Consider the following 11,040-nt stretch of genomic DNA (forward strand, 5'->3'; position numbering starts at 1 on the left):
ATATATATTTTTAATGAATACTTATATGTATGATATGTATCGACACAGTACAATGATATAATCACATAATATAATAATAGTAATTATATCATAAATATACATATATATTACATAGCTCCTTCTTCTTATATTTTATCTGTAATAGTTGTACTTAACTTTGATATAAGATTAACACAACCATGTTAACTTTAAGAAGAAAACACTGGTTTCTAATGAATAAATAACATCTATATCATAACAGATTGCATTAAATTTTAAATAGTCTAAATTTTTTTAAAACTTTTCTTAATCAATGATTGTAAAATTAAGTCAGTAGTTGTGGACGCCACAGAACACTGCTGAAGGGATTACCATTGAGTTTTACATTAGTAATTTTTTTTATTGTAGTAAAAGTATCTCTGATAATTGATAAAATTGGACGATAAACGACTTAAAAAAATAATGCGGTAAATTGCTGCCCTAACCTTATGATATGTTTCTCATAAAACACCTTTCTTCCATTTATAGTATAATTGTAATTATATTAAGCATAAAATTTATAATTTATGATATGTTTAACATCTATTATTAATAAGTTCGTTATCCTTTTTAATCAGTACTATTATGCTGTGATTACTGATATCGAAGTTGTATAGTGAAACATTTAGGAGGATTAAAGGAACAGACAAAATCACCTTTTATAAAAAAAAAAAAAGTATATAAATTTTCTAAGGCATATTTCCAATATATTTACTGTTTGTAGGATGGGAAACAGGAATAAGGTCTGTTTGCTATTATCTTATTATCTATTCGGGCAGACAGACAGACATACAGACATACATAAGAAAAGAAGTAAAATTGTAAAAGAAGTGTGAATTAGAAAAAAAAAAAAACCAGTGAAGTAGTTCAACGAGCAACGAACTAAATGCATAAACTAAATATATAATAACTAAAAATAAAGTGATAGTAGATGAATAGAAAAACAAGTCAAAGGCATAACACATAAAAGAAAACATTCAAGTGATCAAGGTCATAAACCAATTTGCTTTATTTCGATTCAATTATATCTCATTTCAAAAATAAATAAGAATAGTACTAACAAATAAACAATAAAGTGCTGCAATACGTGCAATAAAATCTATTTATATATCATATATATTTATATATATTCATATTATTAGACAACATGTTGGCAGGAATGTATCAGACCTTATATCACAATTGTGTTCACAGTGCACTTTATGCAATCAAAATAGTATATCAAAAAAACTTTATATCTTTCAGTGCTCTAAATAAACCAATACTCAAAACACCGACATACATATCCACTTGTATTTATTTTTTTTTACCTAAATATATATAAATATTTCAAACTTCAATTTATTACAAAACATTCATCATTTGAAATAAAGTTCACTTTGTTATTGGTGTATGTGCATATCATATAATATATATAAATTTACAGAAAATATTCAGTGCTTGAAGGAGGAAAAAACATTCGAGTGTGTCTGTTTGTGAAGGGGAATGAATGGGTCATGTAATGAAAAGGCAAAGTTATTGGAATGTTAAAATATGAGGAAGATATAGGGAGAGACGGTATCGCATCCTTCTCGACCTCTTCGTAACTTTTCCACAACTATTTTTATTTTAATTTTTTTTTTGTCATATTTTCTATTATAATTGGAAATCTAAAAACAACAAAGATTCACACCGATACAAATATATGCAATGATAATGAATGATTAAATATATGATATATTTATATAACTTATACAACTATGTAACAAACAATTCAACTAAAATAATATAAAGACTAAGGATGTAGATAATAGGAACCATTATGCTCGATTGTGAGAAGGGGTGGGTGAGGAGGACAGAGGGGCGGCAGGGGGGCAGCGGAGAGAGAACTCTTAGGCCTGAGCTGGGGCGGGGGGGCCCGGTGGCTCAGCGCCGACAGGTCGGCCCGGGTCCCCCCTCTCCCCCTGGGCCCCCTGGCCACGCGCAACTACTACTACTCAAGCGAGGGGGGCAGAGTGCATGCAGGCAGGGGTGGGGCCGGCGGCTCAGGGGGGTGTTCCTCTGCCCCCCTGCGCTCCCCTCCTCCTCGGTCACCGCCGCATCTTATACAATGTTCATATCAGTTCACAGTTAATCAACAACACAACTATAACAGAAGTAAATAACAAAAATAATTAACAAAATAATTTCAATTTTCTTATTTTACATTCTTCTTTTTTTTTTTCCTTTTTTCTTTCTTTTAATTTTTTTTTTTATGTTTATTTTTATTTTACATACAGATATTATTTATTTAATCAAGTCTCAGTCGGTTTTCTTTGACAATCCCTCTCTCCCGCTGGAGGTGAGGCTGTGTTGCCGGCCACAACTATAAGTATGTCTAATTTTCTCATCCGTACACACATATACAGGCATGATGCTGTATATATGTAAACGGTACGAACTTCCATCATTCTCAGTATATAATATATATATTACAAATTGCACGAAATTGTTCGTCTGAATGACGTATATACAAGTTGATGTAGGTTATGAGGTTGGGCTAGCGTCCTCTCGCCCACCTTAACAGGGCATCAGCCAGGATGTCCAAGTGCGCCTTTGTCTAAAACAATAAAAAGGTTTGATTAACATTATTATAAAGAGATTTTGGAACAAATGGGAGGATATTACTTTAGGATAATTTAATAGAACAATTATGATGGAGGTAGTATAAACTATTATCCTGAACCGTAACTTCTCAACTCATATAAATAAAGAACTTAAACAGTAACCCCACATACCGATCACTTTGAAGTTTCAACCTACTTAAACCTGAAACATATTCACCATTTAGGCTAACATTTAAAAACTTAAGGTGCATCAGCCAACTAAGAGTAAGAAATCCGGAGCACTTAGCACTACAACATGGAAGCTAAACCCTCACTTTCAAGGCAAACGAACTCTGTGCATTCTGCAAAAGCCTTTTCAGTAATGGTTTGTACTGCATCCTCCTACATTGTCCAAACATTAAAGAAAATAAACAATGTATCTTAAAGCCATCCATAATTTTCCTATCTACAAAACATCCAAAATATATTGAACATTGACAACGAAATTAAATTGAATTAACTCTATGTTTACATTGTAACATTGTGTCATAAGTTTGACTCTATTAGTGCCAAAAAAATATTGGTGTGTAAGTAGTTTTTTGAAGTCCTTTTATATACTTATTGTTTTTGTAATGGAGCATTAGACTCAGATTTTGTTATAAAACTCTATCTATAATGTAATGAAATTTTTACAAGAGTCTGTCTTTCACAATAGTCCCATAGTGGGGTGTTTTTTCAATTAGGTCGCGCCTTCCATTATATTCAATTTTCGTTTAGATCTTAAGATTTTGGAAATGCGATTTCAAAACTCTTTATATTGCCCTTATACCTTCATAAATGGAATGAAACTTTATATTGCCGCTATTTTGAAGCAAAAAGATAGATTTTGATGGCGTGTTCCAAGGATTTTAGAGGCATATACCGAAAAAAATCGGTCCAGTAGTTTTGGAGAAAAGCCGCTGCTGGAAGAAAGTTATGATAATTAGTATTTTTTAGGCGCATTTGTTTATTCCTATGTCCATATGTGCTGACTCTATGGTCGACCAAGTATTACCAATCGTGGTAGTTAATCACTGAACATTATTCTTTTTTGTTAGAAAGGTTTCCTTGATCGGAAAATATAACGACACCTATACTGAGTACTGCTGTACATTCTCGGGGTCGGCATTCTGTTCAACTTATATATCATAGAATCTACCGGTCAGTTGAAAAACTGCCCACTTACCTTCTCATCGGCTCTTATTACAATACTTCTCCCTCTTCTGATAGATATAGATTTATTTATTTTTATACATAGGTGGTTATCTCTTATCCCGTCTCCTACCTGCACAAATATAATTGGACGAATTTTTCATCTTCCAGTATAATGCTCCCCACCTAGTCTATATATGTATGTACCAGAAGATTCGTCGTTCATTGGACTTTAGTTAAGGTATGAAGTAACTGTGCACTAAGCTAAATGTTTCCTAGTTTGCGGAATGTATGTTTCAAATCTTGATGTTACATTTTATTTTACAATAAAAGTAATCATAAAGACTTCAGTGTTTTTTGAGTTATCTGACAGGCGCCTGAATAACGTATATTTTAATCAACGAGGGTCATAAATCAATAAAAAATAAGTTGACAGGATTGAGTGAGTAATCTTCTCTGTTTTCTTTACTTTACTTTATTATCCCTTTTCCACTAAATAATCCCATCAGTAATCTCTTATTTTACTAAGGAAAGCTTTTTCTAATTCAAGTAACAAAAAAAAATTATCGGATTATTCCTCATTCTTCAATACTCCTTTATTAATTACAAAAAAAAAAGGAACAAGTTCAGGATTGAAAAAAATAAATTGGCCAAATGAAATTCAATTTTTAAGGGTGTGGAAAAGAACCATGTAAATTGAGGTGGTAAAAGTCGTGGCAACATGTCATCAAAATTCTAATGGGTCTGACCTTTTACGAGCTCCTGTCATGGTTCCTTACTGTAAATATGTATCATCAAAGCTCAACTACATTTCTCGGCTTATCTCATGTGCCTTTTTCTCACTATCATAAAACAGTTTTTTCCTGCTGAGTAATTATTGGAAATGAAAAGTTAGAATTGAGTATTTTCTTGTGAGATTTAGGTCAATGATTTGAGTTCTGAAATTAACGAATATTATTGGTCTTATAATTAAAAAAGTATTTAATTAGAAATTTAAAGAAAGGATTCTTTTTATTATGTTTTAGATCAGAACACGATTTCAAACTTTTCAAATTTATCGTGATATTTTTATGAGTGTGTTATTGGATTCTTAATGACTTAATTTACACCATAGACTATATTGGCCGCGTGATTCTCCTTACGGTTCCTTTAGGTTCAAGGACAGTATAGATGTACGGTGCTGTTCGGAGTCAGAATTTTTTATATTTCTTTCCCCGGAGAGTACTGCTCATGGACCAAACCGCCGGGTGGCTATTGTACCAGAACACCACAACGTGATTCCCTTCACCAAGTATACGAAGGATATAACTCCTAAGCCCGGTCGTACGGAGTTGCCTCCCGTAGCCAGTCCTGGAGGACGGGAAGAGGAGGGAGTGTGGCTTCTGAATGTTCCATCATATCGGGGAGTTTCTAATCCAAGTCCTGACCACAATCGACCATCCTTAACTTTGATCAACTATCGCAAGCACCTCCTTAACCCACTCTTTCATCCTGCCTTCCTCCGCACATATATATTAGACATCCCCGAACCTTTCAGAAACCAGTTTAAGCGTTTATAAACTTGACATAAAATGAACCGTCCCCTCAGACTAAGACAAGGAGAATAAGACAAAAACAAATTAATCCTGTTCCTTACAGCGTGGAACTTAGTAACAAAGCAGATAGAAATAATCTGTATTTTTTAAAGGCAATAAATAATCTTCAAAATTGTAACCCTAAATTGGAGAGTCTAATCGCAAAATTCATATTATCTACTTCAGTCAATTTTATATGAAACATGAAAAACCTCTGTATTTATTTTTTGAAAATGTATTTAAATTTGAATTTTTTTTTAATTTGAAAATTTAATTTAGTAACATAACGTTATTTTTTCATGAATTGAGTTTACAATTTTTTTGAGGTTTTTATTTTAACTATAAAATCTGCTGAAGATACACAAATACTCAAAGTTGTTCATATTTATTATTTTATTTTGTATAAATAAAATTATTTCACACTTATTAAAAAGTTAGTGTAATCAACATGTGTGAAGTTGTCATGACAACAGCTTGTGTTTGCACCAGATGGACACATGGGCAAATAAATTTGCCATTATCGGCTTATTATCATGATATTCCACTTACAGTGATATTACTTGAGTTTTCTTTAGTATTTAGTGTCAAAGACTTGACTTCTTATAGGATTTTCAGATGCTCTGTCAATTTATTTTGAGCTTTAGCACTGATAAAGTACTATATTTTGGTGAAACGACTATGCGCCTATCAGGTTTTTTCAATATTTGAGACATAATGAAAACTTTTACAATGTTAAAATGTTTGTTAATTACGATGTATTACGTTCAAACAAGAGTCATTTACCATAACTTATCATCAACATCATTCTCTTAAGGAAAAAAGAAATCTCCTTAGGGTTCTTTTAACAATGCGTTAAGTCAGCATTAAAAAATCCCTTTATGTCCAAAAGTTCAGTTACCATGTTTTACGACTGAAAGCTTCATATTTATAATAGATATTGAGAATTTTAGAAATATTATGGGTATAGTGTCCATGAGATATAATAGGTCGGAAACCCTTATTGAATAATTCTCCCTATACCTAGCCTGGTTCTGGGAAAGCGTACTTTCCCTGGTTACAGTCATCTCGCAAGACCAGTTACTCAGAGATGTTATTCAATTTGTAAGTAGTACAGTTTGCACCCTTCTCACGCAGGCGATGAGCTATGCTGCTTCTGATAGTAGCTACCGATCGTTATATACCTAATGGTAACTATTACGGCGACCCCAGAGAACTTAACTTCTTCTTATCTAGTACCGATATGGAACCTGGAATTTCTCACTGCAAGTTCAAGTTCTAGCTTAGTATTTTTCATCAATTAAATTAGGTAATATTTTAGTAATTTAATTTTAAATTATTATAATAATTTAAAAACTATTTCTTAAAATAACGTTGTTTTGATTATCAGTCCTTTATTTTTATATTTAAAACATATTATGAGATTTAAAAAAAAGAAAAGATTTTATTGGATTGTACGATGGAAGTCGTACAACAAACGAAACAAAATAAGTATCAAGCAATTTTACACTATATTATTATATTAAAAACTGATAATGCCTTCATGCGTTTTCTGTCACTTTAACTTAATAATTCCGTTGCGTAATTAACATGTTTTTTTGTTGGCCTACTTACATATATCATTTCGTTTAAGTTTCATTTTAATTTATCATTTATCATTTATTAAAAACTGTGTAAGTCAAAGTTACATACATATTGGATTATAATAATATAACGTCTATAAAAGTGAATTAAAGCCATACTCAAATATTTATTTACTTCCAGTTTAATTACTATCAGCGTATTTTACTATTATTGAGGCTGCATTATAATCGGATATAAAAAATGATATATGTATAATGATTAATGATCGGTCATGGATTACCAAAATATATTTAAAAAAACTATTAAATATTAGTTTTATTAATTTATTATTTTTAAACAATTAAGCAATTAATTAATTTATTTAACCCGTGACTTATTTTTACTTTTGAAGCCGTATTTATATTGTGTATGCAGTTGTGTTTTTCTTGTCGTGGATTTAGTCTAGAAAATAATTTAAAAATAAATCGATTAGTTTACTCCAAGGTAGGTTTAAATCAAAGTATTTTAAATGAAAACGTCACAGTGAAAATATACCAGTGGCCGTCGTACTTTAGGATAATAAAGAAAAAAAACATAATTTTTTTTTTTAATTTTAGGTTTTTGTGTGTGACTGATACACAAAGCGGAGATCAAAGGTGTTGCGATATTTTTTCACTTCAAAATCCTTTTCAAAGTTCATTCACTATTCTCGTCGAAAATTGCTTATTTAATAGCCTGAATAAATACATATGTAAAAAAAAAAAAATACTATTATTTTCTTTTAGAATTACTTTGATTTATTCACTCTTGTTGCTATCAGATCTTTTCTATAATAGTTTTAATATTGTTATTCTATAATAATTTATTATTCTACAATAATTCTATAACATTTGATCCTGTTGATATAATTCTATAATTATGCCAACAGGATTAAATTTTAAAATAAGTTGTTTGTGATATATATATACAAAGTTTTAATTTTTAGTTTAATGTGAACAATTGACTAGTTTAATTAGATATAATCTAAGAATTGCTTATTAACAAAATTTTATAATTCCCTAATGTTTCATAGGGTGATTTGTGAACTGATATAAATGACATGAGCAGAATAGCCTGCATAAAGTTGTTTTTTAACTGATGTGGTTTTAAAATTGTATTAAGGTATGATAATTTATTAATAGTTATTTTTTTGGAATTGTTAAAGATCATATGTGTAAAAAAAGCAGTTTGTGATAGATTGTTCTTGAGGATGGCCGAATTGTCCGAAACATCAGACTTATGAAGGAATAAAAAGTGTTTTGAGACTAAAATGGATTTTACCCATTTTAGACCATTAAAATTTTATTTATTTAAACAATATTAACCAGTCTCAAGAAAGTGCAAAGATTATAAACCGTTTATTTTCAATTTTTAATTATTGATATATTCATTTAAACTTGACGTTGACCATTCCTAAATTTATATTTTATGTGACGAAGCAATGAATCTTTTTTTGTTTTTGCATATTTTATATATTTGAAGCTCAAAGGTTGTTTTGTTTGAGATTAAGACTGGTGTCTTGGTTACTTGTATCGTCAGCCATCAATATTGGACAAGACGAAAGTCTATTTTATATCTTTTATTTAAGAACTTTCTAGAAGGAGTTTATTGCGTTTCATCGAAACCAGACGACCAACTTTATTGGAATTTTTATAGCTACTATTCCCCTCTTTCCCTCTTCTAATCAATCCCAGGTTTATGGGTTATCATTTCGGTTATGATAGAAACAATAATATTTCATATCGGGATTATACAGTTGGAAATCGGCATTGGAGTCCTTATTGAAAAGGTTCTTTATCGATTTAAAATTTTATGATTTTGATCTTTAACTTGTAAATAAATTTTATGGCCTTATTGATATTTTTCAACTAGTGGCCTTTTATAGGCTTCCATTTGTTTCCGTCCAGTAGGATCATCGGTACAAGCACTGTAATTCTTGTTAATTTAAAAAAAAATAAATACAGTAAATGTTCACAATTTATTCATAATTTGTTGTTTTCTTTCCGGTATTTATGTGCATTTATAAAAATGTCACAGGAGTGAATGCATGTTATACATAATTTAATTTTTTTTTTTAAATTCTTTTTATTTATTGATTGATATTACAATCTGCCACACAGTTGTGGGCAATAGGTAATAGTGAGGAATGATCCCATTCATACTAAAATGAAATAAAATAAGAATACAAATTAATAAATGAATGAAAAAAAAAATCTCTCTTAAAATATTTACGAACTGAAGGATAAACAAAATGAACATAATCAAACTATGTGTATGAAAAAAAATATAATGATAAAAGAATATAATCTCTAGTCACATTTACACTCTTATATATATTATTACACAATCGACCTTAGGATCACTGAGCCCACTCTATTCCCCACTGTGAGGTGAGGGGTAGAGCATAGCTCAAAAGATCCCGGCGCATCCCTCTCGCCGCATCACTGGTAGTGACCCAGTGGAGGCTGAGCAAGTGCGCTAAATTTTAAATTAAATCATTACACTTTATTAATTCATCACCGATTTCCAAATTTCTTTATCCTTATTTTAGGAAAATTAGTGTTGGTGATAGAGATATTGTGAAAAAAAAGTGTTTATTTGTCTTGAAAAAAAGTTTTAAAAATTGTTTTTAACAGCTTATTAGAGGTTTCATCCCACTGTGAAACGGTTTTACCCCTCTTCCTATACATCTCGATTGTTTTTCAAGAAAGGTTCTCCTTTCTTCCTATTGTTTTGTTTTCTTCGACTAAAATCCTTGTCTCCCGACGGTTTTATTGACCGTAGACTTTTATTTTCCAAAAGGTGATATACTTATAGAAGTGGCAAAGTGTTGAATAAACTTTTGGAATATATTAGAACCCTTGAATGTCTGGGATCTTGCGACGAATAGCTCTCCCCTTGTTTGCTTCAACTTCGCCTGCGGTTGTTACTCTAAAAACATATATCGTTTATGTCTGCTAAGTTTCCATGTTTTTCTTTTTTTGTTTTCGTCTTGAGTAAAAAAAAACACTTTGAATTATAACCGTTTCAAAAAAATTAGGTTCTTAATAAAAACATAAATCATGGTTTCAAGATAATATAAGGAAATTTACTTGATTCTTAAGTAGATTACGGAAAAAAAGATTAAAACGTGTATAACGCTATTTTATTTATAAGTTTTATTGATCCATTTTTGTTAACAATTGCATAAGGCAAGATTAGTTACAGAATATTTCATTCAAGATTAATTCAACATTAAAAAGAATTTAATTTTTTTTGTTATTAAATTATCTGACATCTGATCTTTATTGTCATAATATTATTATTGGACAATGTTTATCAGTAATATTATACATCAGTGCAGCCTAAGAAGAAACCCCTGTCTACTGTAATATATTGGCAAAACGTCCATTTAAATATAAAACTAAAACTTTTTTGAATTTTTTTTCATGTTCCACTATTTTGGTAAAGCAGCGATATGTTTACTTAACCTTGCCCTGGCAAGGGCTATCGAATTCCGAAAAAAATGAAAAATATATCAATAATCTTCATATCTGCTCTAAACGTATATTGACATTGAAAGTATAGAATTGGGCACTCACAGTGAGTGGCAGCTGCCCCACATAAGTGAAAAAAATAATTATTAATTGATTAAAAAAAAATGTAATAGCTAATCAAGCACTGCTATAAATATATATACAAACTTGTCTTAAACTTTTGGTTTCATTCGCCTTTTCTGTGCTGAAATGGCTCAACTTGAACGACCATAGCTTCTCAGCCCTAGTTTTGATCCAGAGTACGCCATTGTAACTGGATGTTTATGATGCCATGAACAAAAGTTAATTGCACTAAATACAGTTGGACCACATTACCGCTGGGCTGCAATATATTCTACGAATATAAGTACAATGATCATGAAAATAGGAGAGTACTTTTTTTTGTGGTATCATTATAAGTCTTAAGCTGCCAAACGTATATAGGCAGTACTGCTTATAAAATAAAGCATTTCTCTCTCTCTCTCTATTTATATATATATAATAATTAAATCTTTACTGCTTGAATCTATCAATAATTTTGGATATAGTGTTAAATATTACTGGACCCATGATTTTGAG

General features: G+C 30.6%; 1 protein-coding gene across 1 annotated transcript in view; it reads right to left on the minus strand.

Annotated features, from left to right (window-relative positions):
* Positions 1 to 2,210: 2,210 nt before the first annotated feature.
* The window catches only part of jeb (jelly belly), a 175,661-nt gene continuing 166,831 nt past the window's right edge, over positions 2,211 to 11,040 (minus strand). The window contains exon 3 of the mRNA XM_067053706.1: positions 2,211 to 2,596. Coding sequence (XP_066909807.1) covers positions 2,537 to 2,596 — 60 coding nt within the window. The 3' untranslated portion in view covers positions 2,211 to 2,536. The remainder of the gene's footprint in view (positions 2,597 to 11,040) is intronic.

This window comes from Halyomorpha halys, unplaced genomic scaffold, assembly GCF_000696795.3.
Source record: "Halyomorpha halys isolate HHAL.00 unplaced genomic scaffold, Hhal_1.1 Scaffold1290.1, whole genome shotgun sequence".
Taxonomy (NCBI): domain Eukaryota; kingdom Metazoa; phylum Arthropoda; class Insecta; order Hemiptera; family Pentatomidae; genus Halyomorpha; species Halyomorpha halys.